This window comes from Chiloscyllium plagiosum, unplaced genomic scaffold (genome assembly GCF_037043375.1).
Source record: "Chiloscyllium plagiosum isolate Xiang-an unplaced genomic scaffold, Cpla_swu_hap1 HiC_scaffold_1, whole genome shotgun sequence".
Classification (NCBI taxonomy): domain Eukaryota; kingdom Metazoa; phylum Chordata; class Chondrichthyes; order Orectolobiformes; family Hemiscylliidae; genus Chiloscyllium; species Chiloscyllium plagiosum.
Genome location: NW_028270139.1, coordinates 38,617,322 through 38,636,614, shown reverse-complemented (window position 1 = coordinate 38,636,614; position 19,293 = coordinate 38,617,322). Strand labels below are relative to the sequence as shown.

Here is a 19,293-nt window from a genome sequence, read left to right as displayed (position 1 = left end):
ATCCTAGTCACTCCATAGCTAGAGAGAGTTCGGGAATATAGCAATCTGACAGAGAAAGAAGAGCAGACAGGATAGGAGTCTTCTTGGTGCAGGACACTCTTGAACTTATTTTCAGTGCTGAATACCGATGAGACTATTCAGGCTTTGGAGTAGTGCATCCATGGTACTGTGAAGGAAGAGGAGGGCCTCAAAGAAGCAGTACAGGTACACAATCCTTTATCCAAAGCTACAAAATCCGAAAAGCTCCGAAATCTGAGGTTTCTTTGTGAAGTTTTTCTCTGCATAACAAGATTGTTTGGTGTGCAAACAGGTGACCCACCTCGCTACCCACTCGATCCATGTCACTCAGATGTGAGGTGGCAGCGTGGCCCAGCACTGGCAGGTGTCAATGATGCCTCAGTGCTCGTACTGGTTGCACACGAATCTGCTTTAGGTCATTTTTTAATTTCACTGTGAAAACGTCATTTATTCCAAAATCTAAAAAAATCTGAATTCCAAAAAAATTCTGGCTCCAAGGATTTCGGATAAAGGATTCTCTACCTGTAATCTAAAGGTATTTAATATGGTCACCTATCAAAAGTTGCTGCACGAGATAACAGCATGTGGCATAGGGGCTAAAATATTAGCACGGATAAAGGATGGGTTACTTATTGGGAAGCAATAGCTGGGTCCTCTACTATTTCAAATCTATATCAATGACCTGAATGAACAGGCCAAATGGACAGTATCTAAATGTCCAGATAATGTGAAATTAGGTAGGAAAATAAATTAGGCGAAAGTGAGGACTGCCGATGCTGGAGATCAGAGTCAATATTAGAGTGGTGCAAAAGCCCTTCCCGAAACATTGATTTTCCTGCTCCTCAGCTGCTGCCTGACCCTGCTTTTCCAGCACCACTCTAATCTTTACTGGGAAAATAAATTGTCAAGGGGAGGTACAGAGTCTGCAAAGGGATAATTGATAGGTTAGGTGAGTGAAGAGAAAGAACAAATGACCGAATATAACATGGTTAAATATAAACTTGTCCATTTTTCAAGTAAGAATAGAAAAGCAATATACTATTTAAATAGAGAGAGATTGAAGAACCTGCGATTCAGTAGGAACTGGGGTTTCTGGCACATGAACCATAGAAAATTAGTCTGCAGCTACAGCAACTGATTAGGAAGGTGAATGGAAAGTTGTCATTTATTGCAAGGCCATTGGAATATAAGTGTAGGGATATTATGCTGCAATTCTACAGGGCCTTGGAGAGACACTGATCACCATGTTATAATATGGCATGCAATTTTAGTATCCTTATTTGAAACAAAAGATTTGGAAACAGTTCAAAGGAGGTTCTCTCAACTCATTCCTGGAATGAAGGTCTTGTCTTATGAAGAATGATTGAACAGATATTTGGCCCATATCTATCGAGGTTAGGAGGAGTATTAGAGCTCTTGTTGAAACATAGAAGACCTTGAGGAGATTGGATAGAGAATATAGCAGAAGAATGTTCCTTCTTGTAGTGGAGATCAAAGCTAAGGTGTATAATTTAAGAAGAGATCTCCTCTTTCAGATAGAGATGAGGAGGTTTTTTTTTCTTCAATGGGTTAATAGAATTCTCTTCATTAGAGGTAGTGGTAACTTGGTCTTTAAATTTATTGAAGGCTGGGTTAAATAGAGTTTGGACATGCAAGAGCATTGAATGTTTTGGAGTAAGGCCAGGAAAATGGAATTGAGACTAGAACCAGCTCTTATTGAGTGGTGGAGTATGTTGGAAAGCCAATAGGCCTTCTCTTGCTTGGATTACTCAGGGTTGCATGAGCTATTGAAAATAGGAAACACATGTTACTGGATAAATGGTGCATGAGAGATCTTTGGAGTACCGCTGTGAGGCCTAGGATGTGAAGAACTTGTTCAGAATAGAAGGTTTGTACTTCGACAAATCTGGGGTCAAAAACTTCATGGGATGGGTTAACTTGCTCAATGAAATAGATAAAATTAATTTGCCAGGAGGGTAATGCTCTTGGATGAAACATTAGACAGGAACACAGAAGAGTTGGAGAGGTAAATAGTGCAAGAGTAAAGAGTAATTCAAATAGGGGGATTGAAAGAGAGGGTGAAAAACAGAAAACCTTCTAAGATCCAACTGAAATGTGTACAGTGTGATTAAAAAGAAAAGAGGTTGATAAATGGCAGGTCTAAGCTGCCAGAAGGACTTGAATATAATGGCAACAACAGGCTCAAAGAAGCAGAGGATTGGAACTGAAGATCCCTTGCTACCGGGTATGCAGTGACGATACAGGATGAGGGACACCTAGATGTATTGATTAAATAAACTATTATATCACTGTAAAGGGGATGGAGGAGCAAAGTTGCAGTTAGGTGCTGAAACTACTGAACACTGATAATGATGGACTTTGTTCAGAATAACTCAGAGAAAGAACAAACAATTTGGCCCAGGTTGATTGCAATCCAGTTCTGAAGAAGGGCCACTGGAACTGAAACATTGACTCTGTTTTCTCTCTACAAACGCTGCCAGACCTGTTGAGTTTCTCCAGCAATTTCTGTTTTTGTTTCAGATTTCCAGCATCCACAGTTTTGTTTTGGATTACAATCAAAACTGAGAAATAAAACAGTGATTGCCTCAAAGAGAAGATGGTTTGATGACAGTGTAGACATGTTCTGATGAAAGAAAAGAGGTGGGTGGGGCAAAACCTTAGAGATATCAATTCAGGTTAAAATTCCTTGATATTTAGAAACGTCTAGGTCAATAAAAGAAGTTAGCTGCTTTTGTTAAAATAAAATCATGCTTGAGTAACTTGACTAATTGATTGACAAAATAATTTATTCGGCCATTCACAGCCTAGAATATGTAAGAGCTCCACTTACATATTTATGTTATGTAAGTGGACTTTCAAAAGGTATTTTCCAAAACACCATATAATGGACTCAAATAAAAATTAGAATCCTTTGGTTAAATGGTAAGTGGCATAATGGATACAAAATTGGCATGTTGACCTTTATTGCAAGTAAGTAGTATAAAGAGATCGAGAAACTATTTTATAGGGCTTTGGTGAGTCCATACCTGAGTATATGTAAGTTCTTATCTCCATATTGAAAAATGGATGTATTTGCAAAGGATGCAGTACAGAGAAAGTTCACTAGTTTACTGCTGATGAGAGTTTTGCCCAGTGATGAGAGGTTGAATAAATTGAGCTTATAATTTGGAGTTTAGAAAAATGAGATGTAATTTCTTGGGAATATATAAGATTCTGACGGGGATGGATAGGGTAGCAATGGAGAGATTTCCATTGTTTTTCAGACAGGAAGTAAATATACAGTTCCCCAAGATTATAATAACTGCTGATCTTTTTTGTGCTTGTTTGACATATTCAAGATATAATTTCAAAATTTGCAAATGTCGTATCAATGAAGTGTAGTAAACTATATTAGCAGATAGTAATTGGCCTCTTCAGGTACAGACTGATGAAATAGGAAGGCGTAACAAGAAATTTAACACAGAGAAACATACACTGTGATAGAATGAGGAGAGGTAGTACAAAGAAAATTGTAGAATTTTTAAGGGGATCATCAGGACAGCTGATGAAGTATGTACATGAATCTTCAGTTATGTCCCCTTCAGGTTCTTTTGTCAAATAGTTAAAAATTAGATCCTTCATTACTGACTGGTAGCTGTCCATTCTTGTTTACTCATATCAAAACATCTGCATGAAATCCCCTTTTAGTTTTTTATATAAAAACAACAACCCAGATTCCTCAGTCTCTCCAAATAATTATTGAACCAAAGGATTCTTTCCTGTAAGTCAATTGGTTATTGTTTGCATTGTCTGTGTTTGCAGTTTTAGTGTATTTGGATAAAATGAGTAAGAGAGATTGATGTCTGAATTTCCCTAGATCCCACCACAGTTTCCAGTGAAGGAAAGACCTACAGTGAAAATGCTTTATAGCTAATAATGGACTGGAAAGTGCATCATAGTAATGTGGGAAGATTACAATGAAAGCAAGATTAAAATGTATCTATTCAAAGGGAATACATATTCAAATACATTAAAATTATGAAAAATGCTGGAACTGTCAATTTTAGGAAAATGTTACTCAATAGAAAATCTTGCAGCTAAGTAGTGTGTTTATCTATTAGAAAAGTTTCAAAGAAGACCATAGCTAATGCATTTAATGTGAGCTGTAGTGATTACTGTGTAGCCAAAAGTAAAACAGATTGCAAGTCTATTTCATATAAGGATATAGTTCATTTTAAGACTGACATATCATAATAGATCTATGTACATCAACAATGTAGGCTTGATATTCCTAATGAAAAGTAAAGCCTGGATTTTGCAGTCAGCAGCAAGCATTGTTCTAGCTCAGAGGTGGGGAACCTTTCCATGTTGGAAGGGCACATTATGTTAATTGTAATCTAATAAGGCCGCATCCAAGAAACTTCAATTATACTTCAAAATTCACATTTTTTAAATTGTGGCCGCCAGTCTGTGAGTATTATTTCATTGAATTTTCTTTTACTCTCTGGTACATTCGTTTTAAGATTAAAATAAAAATAATAAAGGATGAAAAAAAAAACAATTAATAAAAAATAAAAGATTTGTTCTGCAAAATTTGGATTCATTCAAAAGACCACACACAATGGCCGAGAAAGCCGCAGGTTCCCCACCCCTGTTCTAGCCATTCATTATGTGTCTACTTGCCAACAGACCTTCTATGGATTTTCTCACCGACCTTAGAGTGAATAGAAATCCACTTTGGTGCAACACCAGCTATAGTAAATCTGAACTCTGATTGTGGCAGCCAGCCATCCCATTAACCTATCAGTTTAATCAGTGGCATTCAAAGAATCTGAAGCCAGAAAGTCCAAGTTTGAATAGTTACAGCAAAGCCAAATTATGTATAAATAATGAAATAAAGGTGAAGGAAGAAAGATGGGCTTGTTAAACAGAGATTTAAAAAAGACAGAAATAATTGAAAGTTGAAAGTATGGGACTGCACATTGTACATGTTAATTTTGAGATGACATAACTTGTTGACCTTGATTTATCACAGCCTATAAAAAAAGTCACTGACGCTAAAATGGATATTCCTTATTATTTCTGTGTGTCTAGTTGGTACATTCCATACCTTTAGACCCTTTCATGCATTTGCAGAACCTTTCAGCAAGAAACTGGTGAAACAAAACGGTTAGAGAAGCAAGGCAGCTTAGATAACAGCCTCCTGATTTCTGCAATTAACTCCGTGTGTGGTTATTAGAAATCATTGTCAGTTTTACTGTTTCAGAACAGTGAGTAATGTTAGCCTCACTATAATTCTTACTGCAAAATCCGGGCCAAAATCTTTTCAGGAGCACAATGACAGATTTCAAACTCAGTATTCTAACTCATTTCAGCGCCGGAATTCTGATTTTTGTGAAAACTGAGAGTAAAGAACTGCCGCCAGAAGAAAAGTCCCCCTTAATAGAGGACAAGGAAATGGAAGCTCTGCAGGTGTGGCAAATGGACATAATTACATCTTAGTTGTATGTTAAGTAAACTTTCATTATGAAAGAAATGACTTGAATTATATGTATCTCCTGAATTTCTTCAGGAAGCAGCGCAGGCAGGTATGTAGCCCAAGGTCTCCCTATTGCATCATGAAATGATGCCCAACCACTTTACATCGATAACCACTTTTCCTTCAAAATTTAAAGAAACACCATTCTCACTTCTTCAAATGAAAATTAGTGCCTTTGTATCTGGTTCCTAGCTATATCTGTCTTTTTGTGGAACATTCCTTCTTCCAGTTCAACATGGGGCTCCCTTCTGCAACTTTTTCCAGAATATTGATGATTATCATCTTGTTGTAACCCTGACTCAGAAAAAAAAAATGCTTCCCATTCTACCCTTCCCTCAATTTTTATATAATTGATCTCTGATACCTCCCTTCCCTGACCTCACTATCTCAATTTCTGATCAGGTTACTAACTAATATATTAATTGTAAGTCCACTGATGCTATCTGAAGTGTATTTCCTGACCCCCTGCATTGTGAAAGGATCCTACTTCACGCTCTAAATTCCTCTGTCCCTGTTATAACTGTGCCACTGAAGCAATTCTCCATACTAGTATATCTAAAATATTTGCCCTTTTTCCTGAAATGAGACGTTCTGTAATCACAATGGTGATATCAGATACCCACAATTCTCTGAGAAAATGAAACCGCTCTGTTATCTAAGCGGGTGGATGGACAGAACTTTCAACTGTAGTCTCATCATACTTCCCACACTTTCTCCTTTCCCTCCTTCCCAGGGCGATAGTGGACTTCTTGCATCCACCTTTCACTCCATCATATTCCATGTTCCATGGATTATTTTCAGCCACATCCAGCCTAATATTTCCACCAAATATAGCATCCCTTGCCCTTTCTGAATTCTGTAGGGAGTTTAGAATTGATCCCTTTGTGATAACCTGGTACGCTCACCAGTCACCCCAAGCCCCGTAGCGTGCAAACACAGGAGACAGAGCAACTAGAATTTCACCGCCTCTCTCATCACCATGCAAAGCCATAAAAATACTCCTCCTGGGTGCGGGTGCAGTATACGCGCTTCTTTTAATTAAAACACTTGGATCTGCTACTCACAATGGGATCTGTTCTGCAACAGGGAAACCAAAAGCAAATTGGGTGACCGCTTTGAGGGCACCTCGATTCAATCATCAGGTATGACTCTGAGCTTCCAGTAGCCTGTCACTTTAATGCTCCACCTTAACCTCGCGTTAACCTGACCTGCTTTGCTGGACTATTCTCGTCACCCCCAATGTAAGCTCCTATTGAAACAGCACCTCGTTTCAACAATTTCAGACATAAATGCTACATTTGCCTCCCACCCCCACATTGTTTGCTTTTTTTTGGATTTGTTTCTCCCTATTTTGTTTCAGACAGCAGCATACCTACTCTTGGAACAGCTTCTGTTTCCTTCCTTTTCCTGCCCCATCACCATTCCCCTTTCCCTGTAAGGCTCAAATCCTGTCTCATTTAACTTTTGCGGACTTCCGCACTATCACAGACCTTTTTTTGTGTTCTTAAACTACATACCCTTTGCTCTAAACATATTACATCTTTAAATGTTCATAGTTCTGATGAAAGGTAAGCATTAATGTTACCTCTTTCTCCATAGATTCTAACTGACCTGTTGAGTATCTCCTGCTTTTACATCAGATTTGCAGCATCAGACTGAAATCGACTGCTATTGTAGTTCACCGGGGCAAATGATCAAGTTGAAAGTGTGTTAACCGAATCATTCAGTGCTTTTAACGGGAAGACCTAGTGATTACTCCACGTAAAGAGGGTAATCTATATGGCACAAGTTGTCAAACTTGTGTGATAGTCTGGGAGTAGCGTGTACTTGAAGATTGGTCTGCTGGATGCAGTTTTGAGCACTAGGGAGAAACATACACAATTTGGCATGCCTGCTTTGTGTCATCTTTCCCCATCTTCACTGACCCCTCTCGGAGGTAGGGTCAAGATTAGAGTGGTGCTGGAAAAGCATAGCAGGTAAGGCAGCATCTGAGGAATTTCTGATGAAGGGCTTTTGCCCGAAATGTCGATTTTCCTGCTCCTTGGATGCTGCCTGACCTGCTGTGATTTTCAGCACCACTCTAATCTTGACTCCAATCTCCAACATCTGCAGTACCCACTTTCGCCTTTTGGAAGTAGTGCAACCTAGATGGGCACAATGCCAACCTGCTGACATTATAGAGCGGTTTCCTTATCGCAAAGGATTGTGGGTGTCCTGCATCACCTTTGCGGCACTGCTGTTTTCCTACTAGAAAGTACTTCAAAGAAAAGTGGGAAATTCAGTTGGATGAACAACAAATTTCCGTTAAAAGACGACCAGCATTTCTCTCTAGTTGTAAATTGGGACTCTCATTGTCTCAAAATTTTATTCAACCACATTGACTAAATCATTGAAAACTCACAACTCAATATGCGCACTGTATATTTGCCTCAATCCTCCTCTCACCATGACAACTGGACGTGTCTCTTTACAGAAAAACATTCTGTCCTATTATCCGCTTAATTTATTTATTTTTAACAATATTAATGCCACCACCTGTGACACATTCTGGATTTGACCTAATGAAAAGATGTTCCCTTCATTGCTGACATCCTATTGTCTATTATTCCCTTCTGAATTCCATGTAGCTGAATTCTAAAACACACCTAGATACTCAATTTCCTGCTTTCTTCCTCCATGGGTTGAAAGCAATTCTTGTCTCCAGGTCTGTTTATAATTAATATAAATGATTTGGGTGAAGGGATCAAAGGTATAGTAGCTAAATTTGCTAACAACACAAAGCTAGCTAGGAAGGTGAGTTGTGAAAAGGACGTAAGGAGCCTACAAAGGGATATACATAGGTTAAGTGAGTGGGCAAAGGTCTAGCAAATGGAGTTCAATAAGAGAAATTTTGAAATAATTCATTTGGGCTCATAGAATAAAAAAGAAACATAATATCCAAATAATAAGAGTTTGCTGAACTCTGAGATACAGAGAGATCTGGGTGGTCTAATGTGCATGAATCACTACTGCAAATAATCAGTAAAGCTATATAATTTTATCATTTATTGCAAGGGGAATTGAATACAAAGGTAATGAAGTCATACTTCAGTTATACAGAGCATCGGTGAGACCACATCTAGAGCATATTGTGTAGTACTGGTCACTGTACATACTGAAGGATGTTTATCCATTGAAAGTAGTCACCCATTTTAAGACAGATGTGAGAAAACATTTTTTATTCCCTCTGAGGGCTGTCAGTCTTTGAAGTTCCCTTCCTCAAAAGACAATAGATTCTTGATTACCAAAGAGGGGAAAGATTACTGGGGAAATGTAGGAATATAGCGATGAGGCTAAAATCAGATCAGCAAAGAGCCAAGTGACCTACACTAGATCCTTGTTCATATATCTGTGAGTCTCTTACTAACAAATTCTTTCCCCAGCCCTCACTACATTGGTAATTCACAATTAAAAATCACACAACACCAGGTTATAGTCCAACAGGTTTAATTAGAAGCACACTAGCTTTCGGAGCGACACTCCTTCATCAGGTGATAGTGACTATCACCTGATGAAGGAGCGTCGCTCCGAAAGCTAGTGTACTTCCAATTAAACCTGTTGGATTATAACCTAGTGTTGTGTGATTTTTAACTTCGTACATCCCAGTCCAACACCGGCATCTTCAAATCATTGGTAATTCACACCTGTGGTTTGCACACTGTGCACATTCTTTGCCTGCACTTAAGGAACCATTTTATATAACCCTGGATGCCAAGCCAATAAATGCAGGGAACCCATAGCTTGCAAACCATTTGCAAACAGCAGACAATTATCATATGATCTAATATTATCTAATTGTATTATAATATCTAATTGTATCTAATGAGAATTGGTAACCCAATTCATTTAAGTGATTGTAGAAGGGAATTTTATCTGTAAAGTGTATATTTGAGCATTAATGGAACTGCACATTTCCATGATATGTATGGATCTATTTTACTGCATTCTAACATAATATGATACTTAAAGAGATGCTCAAGGCACTAAACAGAACATGTGTGATTTATTTGGGTAGTTTTTTATTTATACAGTTGCAACTCAGATATATATATATATATATATAAAAACTGAATTTAAAATAGGGTGCCTTGCTAGATTTTTCTAGATATTAGTTTTCAGTCCCTTGGGTGACTTTAGTTTTGTTTGTCATCTTGCACAGCTTGGATCTTCCTTTCCCAAGGAAACTTCCATTTGATATAGGAATATAAGAACAAAAGTAAGTCACTCAGACCATCTAACATCCCAATGCCATTCTAGATCATGATTGATCATCTACTCAATGTCATTTTCCTATCATATCTCCAAATCCCTGGATGGAATTGGTTTCCAGAAATCTATTGATTTCTATCTTGAGCCTGCTCAATGACAGAGCTTTCACAGCTGTCTGGATTAGATTCACCACTGAATGAAGAAATTCCTCCTCATCTCAGTTCTTTATCCTGAGGTTATGTCTCCTGCTCTTAGTTTGGATGCTTCCGCTGTGAGGTGACTCTATGTAGACTCAATCATTCCCTTTATGATTGGGAATACAAATTTACAAAATAAATTTAACTGAGATCACATCTCATTTTTTTGAAATTCTGTAAAATACAGACCAAATTTCTGCAATCATTTCTCATAAAGCAAGCCTGCCATCCCAGCAGTCAATCTGGTGAACCTCTGATGAACTCTCTTTGGCAAGTGTATCCTTCTTTAGATAAAAAGAACATCGTCCCTTAAGAAGCCTCACCAGGTCTCCATAGAATTACAATAAAACATCTTTATTTCTGTATTAAAATCCCTTTGAACTGAATGCTAACATACGTTTTGCTGTTGAGAGTGTGTTGCTAGAAAAGTACAGCAGGTCAGGCAGCATCCGAGGAGCAGGAAAATAGGTGTTTCCGGCTGGAGCCCAACGTCAATTTTCCTGCTCCTTGGATGCTACCAGACCTGCTGTGCTTTTCTAGCAACACACTCTCAACTCTGATCTCCATCATCTACAGACCTCACTGTCTCCTTACACTCTTTGCTGTGCTAATTGTTTGCTGCACCTGCATGCTAGTTTTTAGCAACTCATAGTTAAGGCCACCCAGATTTCTTAGATACCTACACTTTCAAACCTCTCACGATATAAGAAGTATGTTGCTTTTTTCTTCTACCAACATGTATAACTTCACACTTATATTTTATATTCCTTCTGTCATGTTCTGGCACATTAAATTGACTCTGTCTGAGTCAAATTAAACCTTCCTTGCACCTGCCTCACAATGTTCTCAGTCCAATTTGGTGTCATCAGTAAATGTAGAAATGTCACAATTTTCCCACACCCAAACATAAATGTTAATCAACACAAGAAATCTGGCAAGTATTAATAGTTATCCTATCTTTTTGACAGCCTTCACCATTAGAGGAAACTTCAACTAAACGAGGAGATGCTTGCTGGATTGATAATCTCAATCCACTGCAAAAGAAACTGGTGTAAGCAAAACAAATATATATCATAGGCTGTAATGCTGAGTAATTTCATAGTCAACTATTTACAGGACCTACTTAGAAATAAACCATTAGTTCAAAGGGATTGTTCACCTTCCATTGTTTTCTTTTTAAGTCATTCATTGGGCATAGGTGCCACTGTTATTGACCAATCCGACTTGTCTTTGAGAAAATAGTGACCTTCTTGAAAAATTGCATCCACAATTACTGAGCTCCAAGATTTTGATGCAGCAAACAATGAAAGTCAGCAGCACCTTTTCAAGCCAAGGTACTGGGTGCCCTGGTGAGGAATATGTATGTTATGGTGCTCCTATACATCTGCTTCCCAGGGTGGAGAGGTACTGTCAAAGATGCCACGATGAGTTGCTACAATGGATCTTCTAAATGGAATGTACTGCTGTCAAAGTGTTATTGTACTGGACAGAATATATGTTTGAAGTAATCGATGAAGTGTCAAACAAGCAGTCAGCTTTGTTCTGGATGCATTGAAATTCTTGAATGCTGTTAGAGCTGCAAGTGGTGAATAATCTGTAACACTCCTGACTTGTTCTTTGTAGATGGTGCAAAGGCTTTTGGGAATTCAGCACTTAGAATCATAGAGATATAGAGAAGTATAGCACAGAAATAGACCCTTTGGTCTAACTCGTCCAGATTCTAGGTTAGAGTGGTGCTGGAAAAGCACAGCAGTTCAGGCAGCATCCGAGGAGCAGTAAAATCGACGTTTCGGGCAAAAGCCCTTCATCAGGAATACAGGCCCCTCGGATGCTGCCTGAACTGCTGTGCTTTTCCAGCACCACTCTAATCTGGACTCTGGTTTTCAGCATCTGAAGTCATTGTTTTTATCTAACTCGTCCAGGCTGACCAGATATCCTAACCTAATCTACTCCCAATTTCCAGCACTTGGCCCACATCCCTCTAAACCGTTCCTATTCATATACCCATCCAAATGCCTTTTAACTGCTGCAATTGTACCAGCCTCCACCACTTCCTCTGGCAGCTCATCCCATACACACTCCACCCTCTGTGTGAAGAAGTTGCCCCTTAGGTCTCTTTTGTATCTTTCCCCTGTCAAGCTAAACATATGCCCTCTAGTCCTGGACTCCCCCCCCCCCCCCCCCCCCGCCCAGAGAGATGACCTTGTCTATTTATCTTATCCATGACCCTCATGATTTTATAAATCTCTATAAGGTCACCCCTTAGCCTCTGACACTCCAGGGAAAACAACCCCAGCCTGTTCAGCCTCTCCCTATAGCTCAAATTCTGAAACCCTGGCAACATCTCGTAAATCTTTTCTGAACCCTTTCATATTTCACAAAATCGTTCCAATAGGAAGGAGAGCAGAATTGCATGCAATATTCCAAAAGTGGCTTAACCAACATGACCTCCCAACTCCTGTACTCAATGCTCTGACCAATAAATGAAAGCACCCCAAACACCTCCTTCACTACCCTATCTACCTACTATCCTAGGTCTTGTTGATCAACAACACTCCCTAGGACCTTACCATTAAGTGTATAAATCCTGCTCTGATTTGCTTTCCCAAAATGCGGCACCTCACATTTATTTATATTAAACTCCATCTGCAACTCCTCAGCCCATTGGCCCATTTGATCAAGATTCTGTTGTATTTCTTGAAATACAAACTATTATGTGTCCATCATCAAATATTTTACTTAATTTTTTCTAATTCAGCATTTCTTCTCATATCTCCATAATTGTCTTTCTTCAGATTTAAGACCCTTGTTTCGGAATGAAATATTTCACATTGCATGTTAATGCAATATTCTGTCCTATTATGGTGGCTATTTCCCTCCGTCAATAACTACATCTATGATGATTAGAGATATGCTTTTGGGGTAAACTCAGAGGGCTTGACTGGGTAGATGTTGATAGTTTCTGTTGGCTGGAGAATTTCAAACTAAAATTCATTAGCTCAGGAAAAGGAGTTGACCATTTAGGGCTGAGCTGAGGAGAGATTTCCTCTGTCAAGGTGTTGTAAATCTTTGGAATTCTCCACATCAATGGGCTGTGACTGCTCAATCATTGTACATTTTCAAGATTTAAATTGATGAATGTTTGGGTATTAATGGGATTAGAGTATGGAGAATACTGTAGGTAGATGTAGCCAAAGTAGAAGATAAGCCCTGATTTCATTGAACTGCTGGAGTCAGCTTAGTAGTGTTGCAAAGTAGTGTTGTTAAAAGCTACTTCATGCATTCAAACTAGAACAGCTCCAGTATAAATGCAGTTAATAAGTGAATTTGAAATTCCTTTGATCCTAATACTGTGTTTCAAGTACTGAACATGTTCTTCCATTTCGGAGGTTCAGTGTTCCATATCAGGGAAATTCCTTCACGACTGCTAGTTCTAATTTATTATATTCTTAACGATAAATGGTATGAGAGAAGCTTTGTGGATGACAGCATTAATCTAATATCTAATTCAATGGCAGTAGTGAAGATGCTTCACTTGTATGGAACACTGAACCTCTGGAATGGAAGAATACATTCAGTACTTGAAACACAGTACTAAGATCAAAGGAATGTCAAATTCACTTATTGATTGTATTTATACTGGAGCTGGTCTGGTTTGAATGCAGCGAAGAAGTTTTTAACACTATTAACAACAGTAATTTGCATTTATGTAGCACCCTTGATGTTATAATACATCCCAAGGCACTCTAAAGACACAGAACAAAAATTCAATACTGAACCACTTACAGAGTTATTATTAGGATAAATGATCAAAAGCTTCGCCAAAGAGGTGCACCAGATTTTAAGAAGCACCTTAAAAGAATGGAAAGAAGTGTAATAGTAGAGAGATTAGGGAGGGCAAGTCAGGATTTAGGGCCTGGCCAGCTGAAGGCATGGTCATTAAAGCTGCAACAAAGACAACCAGTGATGGCCAGACATAAAGATTTTAGAGCATAGAGCGATGTAGGGGATTCTCAAAAGACTGTGGATACTTGGTTAACTGCTTGTGATTGATAAGTTTTTGTTAGGAAGGTTAATGGGAGATTTTGACAAAAAAATAGTGTATATACAGTCAAGGTCTCACATTAGCTATGATCGAATGGAATCTGGGAGCAAGTCCAATGTGATCAGCCAATCCCTCTTGTTCCTATGTTATGATTTACATTGCTAAATCTATCTTCCTCATCCCAGCATCAAAATCAGAGACTGAAATTTGAAACGAAAGCACTGTTGATATAAAAATGGCTGCTGTAAAGTAAATAAGGCAGTTTACTTTGTTTTCAGATACTTATCTAATTTGTTGTCTTCTATGTTATTCCCCAGTGGCTGCAGTCTTGCCATGTGTGCGGGTTTACTGTATGGCTCTAGCTTTGTACCAGTCCTCTACATTAAGAACCATGCTGAGAGAAATGAAACCGAGTTTTTTGGTGCAAGTCAGTTTGGTAAGAAAGTACTTGCAAGCAAGCTGACGAGAAAAATAAACTATATACTTGTTTTCCATTTTGCCATTCCAAACCATTAGAGATGTAATAGCTTTTGAGTTATGTACTATATCAGTAATGTAGCAAAGAAATTACTTCTCAAATTATGTGCAGATCTGAACATATAAATATGCCAAGGTTGATGATGACAAATGTCCAAATAAGTTAATATGATGATCAGTTTAAAGATGGTTATACTGTATAGCTGTCTCCTGCTTTAAAGTATAGCATAGATTCTCCTCAACATTTTCTCCATAAATCTGTTATGAGCCTGTACATTTGATCATCTACTCTGCAGTGTGTGGATGAACAAAGCCAGTTCTAACCTTAAATTTAAGAAAATGTGGTATCTCCTGCATTTTGGTCTAGTCAACTGAAAAGGTGGAGAGTAGACTATATAAACATTTGCTTCATGTACAGTACCCGTGTATTTTCAGTGAAGGAAAGCACTAAGATTGTCAAGATACCATTTCAAATACTAATAAAACCTATACGTTCTATTGGAACATTGAGTCATGACAAATGGAAATATCTATCTTTTTTTTATTATACTTTTAAAAATAGCCAGGATTGAAGTCAAAACTGTCGTCTTTCAAGGTGTTTTAAAAAGGAAGACAGGAGATGGGGACGGGTGTTCTGTGGGGTATAGCTCAAAGGAAGAAATCAGGCTTGGTGGCACCTTGGCATGCTGTCTGATAGGATGAGAAGCTGCCAATCAATACTCAGATGCCTTTTTTAATTCACTTGTGGGATGCGGGTGCTACTGGCTGGCTCATCCCTTGTTGCCCTGAGAAAGTGATGATGAGCTGCTTCCTTGACTCACTGCAGTCCATATGCTGTAGGTACCCTATTGGAGCTTGTTCTGGAAGGCTTTCTCACCGGAGGGTGGGGAGTTAAAGATGCCCAACTCCCACATTTAATACAAAAATAAAAAAAAACTTTTTTTTTGAGTTTCAAGGAAATTGAGTATAATCACCCTTGTGTGGTTTCCAGTGTTGTATTTACTGTGTCTCTGTACCTGGAGGAATGTTTGGAACTTTGCCAATTCAGAAACCTTTCAGTATTTAGCAACATTCTGTAAGGGGGTAGGTAATTGACTTGTCGTCTTGGGAAGCTAATGGACTGTTGAAAATAAGACATGCTTAAATTAAGTATAAAGTTCAACACCCTCCCAAATACAAGAAACTTCAACTGGTACAAGAACAGGAATTGCTGGAAAATCTCTGCAGGTCTCACAGCATCTGTGGAGAGAAATCCGAATCAGGCCCAGTGTCCCTACTTCAGAACTTCAGTTAATGTTGGATTGAAGATTACTCTGGTAGACAGATCATTTGTTTTCTTCCACTACCTTTATTGGATTGTTTGGGTGCGGCAGTGTAAGATGAATCAATACTGAAGAAACAGAATTCCCTTAATAGCATATCCAGTTGTTGACAAAGGAATTAGGCAGTGTCCCTTCAGGAGGTTTAGCTCTGCTCACCAACTTCCTTGTATTCAGTGCACATGAATCAAAAGAAAGCTCTACTCCAACGCATTCATTAAGTCCAATGCTTGGAGCTATCTGTCAACTGTTCAAAAGTTCTTTGTCAGATTGAAAAGGAATTGGTTGGCTAAGTTGGCTAGACAGCTGGGTGTGCAATGTAAAATGATGCCAACAGCATGGAGACCAAAAGCTTTTCTTTCTCTCCCTCAATTTCTCTTTCAATCTCAGAAATCAATATTGGTGAAAAAGAGATTTGGAAAAGTCAAAGCCTGAAAATTCAAGGTTACCTGCAGGTTTTTTTTTCTCCTGTGGAAACAGGGCAACAACTAAACAGCAGGGAGTTGGCTTTCACTCTCGCAACTTTCAGATTCTAAACACCTTAAACTAAAATTACTGTTACCTTCCTGTTTGAATAGATGGGAAGTCTTCTGCTTCCTTCCTTTTCCTTTTGTGTGTGCATGTTTTGGATGTCGCATTTTCTTTTTTTTTTCAGTTTAATCACTCAAGAAAATCTTAGAATTGGCGGTCCTTCACTTTTGATTTGGTTAACACAGTTTATTTACTAAAAAAAAAATATTTGTTTCCACTGATCAAAAGAGGGTTAAAAATGAATGGAGCTTATTAGAGAAAAAGGCTCTTCAGCCCATTCAGTCTGCACTGTTCAGAAACAACCACCTGCCTAGTCTAATCCTATTTACCAGCACATGACCCAATTGCCTTGTATGACTTGGCAGAAATATTAACATACATACCTTATAATTGGTAGATGGGATGTAAATTTACATGAGATGTCTGAACCATCTGCCAATAGTACATCTCAAGGACAGTTGACGGGGCTCAAAGGGAGTCTGAATATCTGTTGGAGTACCTATCCTGTGTCATTAGTTAGGTGCTCACCTGTAACACTGTCTTCTCTTCTATTTTAGATATGGATTATGTTTTTGCATACTGCAGTGGGATTATTCTAACCAGTACAATCTATTTTCTCATATACTGTGCAGTGAAGAAAAACAAACCAAGTGTTTATTCAACTGCAATATTACCTGGTAAGGTGAAGTAATTAAAAGTCACTGTGTTTGTATAATGCTGCTAGCATGATAGTTCTTAGCTAATTGAGTAACAAAACTCAACAAAATTCAACAAAATGGAACAAAATTTGCACATAATAGTATTTATTATTGATTATGATATTTCCTGTACAAGGCACTAGTACTTGGCTAACAGTAAATCCTTACTAACTCTAATAAGTATAATAGTAATTCTCTATTTTCAGTTTCTTGATCCAGAATGTTAGTTTAACACTTTATTACTGAGCAATTAGCTAAAAGCAATTTGCTCCATGGTGACATTCATTGGGACTTTTGATAAAATGTGAATTTTTCAGTTAGCTCATGCTAGTTTTTTGAGTTAGGTAATGTGTTGATACAATGAGCAAAGACCTAGGGGACAACATTGAAGAGCCTCAGCAAGACGAGACACTGGAGAAAAGTTTCTTCTAAGTGCAATGGTGATATGAGGATCAGATATAGAACAAAAACATGTCAGTTTACTCTTTCAGAAAGAAAACATATATTCAGTCTTGAAGAGTATAAGCATAGACCGAGATGTCAAAAGTTTGCACAGTGCATTCTCATTTATATGTGAGAAACAAATAAATAAAATTGAGCAGTGAAGGAATAAGAATAATTGCTGTTTTAGAATAACTTAATTACTTTCAGAGAATGTGGAAGAAATTGTAAAAATTTCCTTCAGATGATAAGATGAGTGAGGTGAAACCTATCCAAGCATCATTTTTTTCCCATTTCTTTAGATCATATATTTGAAGTTTTCTCAGGAAAAACTTTTGAAGTTGTATGTTTGCATTGCATTTTCAAACAATTTGCAAAGATTTTAAGAAGTTCAAATGTGCATTAAACCCAAATAGGCCATTGCAGTTCACGCTCTGTTTCAAACTAATGCAAATAGGGTCAACTTTCTCATGATAGGGCTACTGAACTCGAATGCTCCTCGTTCATTTTTAGCAATGACAGGAAGTGGTGTCTTGGTAATCTACATCTTGAATATTACTGAAAGGAAGGAGACGCAGTGTGAAACGTTTTGACAATATATCCTTCCTTCCTTCACGAAACCAGGAAATATTTCAATAAATCTGCACTCCAAAAGTGGGAAGGAGGAGATACCTGGTAGTAGCCACTGACAAATCCGTGAACAAATAAGGAATCAGAGGACCAGCTCTCCCTTTGACTTTGTACACAGAGTTAGGGAACCACGAGGCATGTAGTCAATCAGCCCTGTGTGTCTTTTTAAAAATTCATTCAGAGAATGAGTGTGTTACTGGCTTAATGAGCATTTATTTCCCAACTCAAATTGCACTGAGAAAGTGGTGTTCACTGCAGTCCATGTAGTGTAGGTGTACATATAATACTGGTTAGGAAGGGAATTCCATGATATCAACCCAGTGGCTGTGAAGGCAATGTGTTATATTTTCAAGATAGGACAGTAAGTACTTGTGAGCACAGTGGCTGAGTGGTTAGCATTGCTGCCTCACAACGCCGGGGACCCACGTGTGATTCCAGCCACAGGCGACTGTCTGTGTGGAGTTTGCACATTCTCCCCATGTCTGCATGGGTTTCCTCCAGGTGCTCTGTTTTCTTCCCACAGTCCAAAGATGTGCAGGTTAGGTGAATTGGACATGCTTAATTGCCCGTAGTGTTCAGGAATCTGTAGGTTAAGTGCATTAGTCAGGGGTAAATGTAGAGTAATAGGGTAGGGAAATGGGTCTGGGTAGGATACACTTCAGAGGGTCGGTGTGGACGTGTTGGGCCAAATGGCCTGTATCCACACTGTAGGGATTCTATGATTAATTGGCTTACTCAGGAGAAGCATCGTCTTCTCAATTTCAGAGCTAATCAGTTCAGAAGCAGATATTGAGCTCTCTAGTAGGGATAGTGTGGCAATGTTTTGTTGTATATTTTGTTCTCAAGGGAGATTGTACAGTTGTTGAATCACAATGAGCTGGATGTTCACTTACTGTAAAATATAGCAGTTTAATTATATTATTCTCTTTTCCATTTCCATGGAGAAACATATGTAAAGGCATCTGAGATAGGGTTAGAATCAACAATGTAGTGCGGAATCCTATAGGAGTGAGGGGTATGCAGACTAGGGTGAGATTTGCTGCAGAATTGGACAAAACTTCCATTGAGGCCTGTCTCTATGATGGGTGTAACTTATTCCACCTTTATGTGTTTGCTGAATAAAGAGTTGAGCTTCTTGCCAGGCAGTGGG

At 38.4% G+C, this 19,293-nt stretch overlaps 1 protein-coding gene across 2 annotated transcripts in view; it reads left to right on the top strand.

Moving 5' to 3' along the window:
* Nucleotides 1–19,293, top strand: part of LOC122552844 (transmembrane protein 144-like) — a 73,466-nt gene that overhangs the window by 33,316 nt on the left and 20,857 nt on the right. For both annotated transcript variants that reach the window (XM_087985878.1, XM_087985883.1), the window contains 4 exons: nt 5,394–5,490; nt 10,971–11,053; nt 14,365–14,483; nt 16,932–17,051. In XM_087985878.1, coding sequence (XP_087842004.1) covers nt 5,394–5,490; nt 10,971–11,053; nt 14,365–14,483; nt 16,932–17,051 — 419 coding nt within the window. The remainder of the gene's footprint in view (nt 1–5,393; nt 5,491–10,970; nt 11,054–14,364; nt 14,484–16,931; nt 17,052–19,293) is intronic.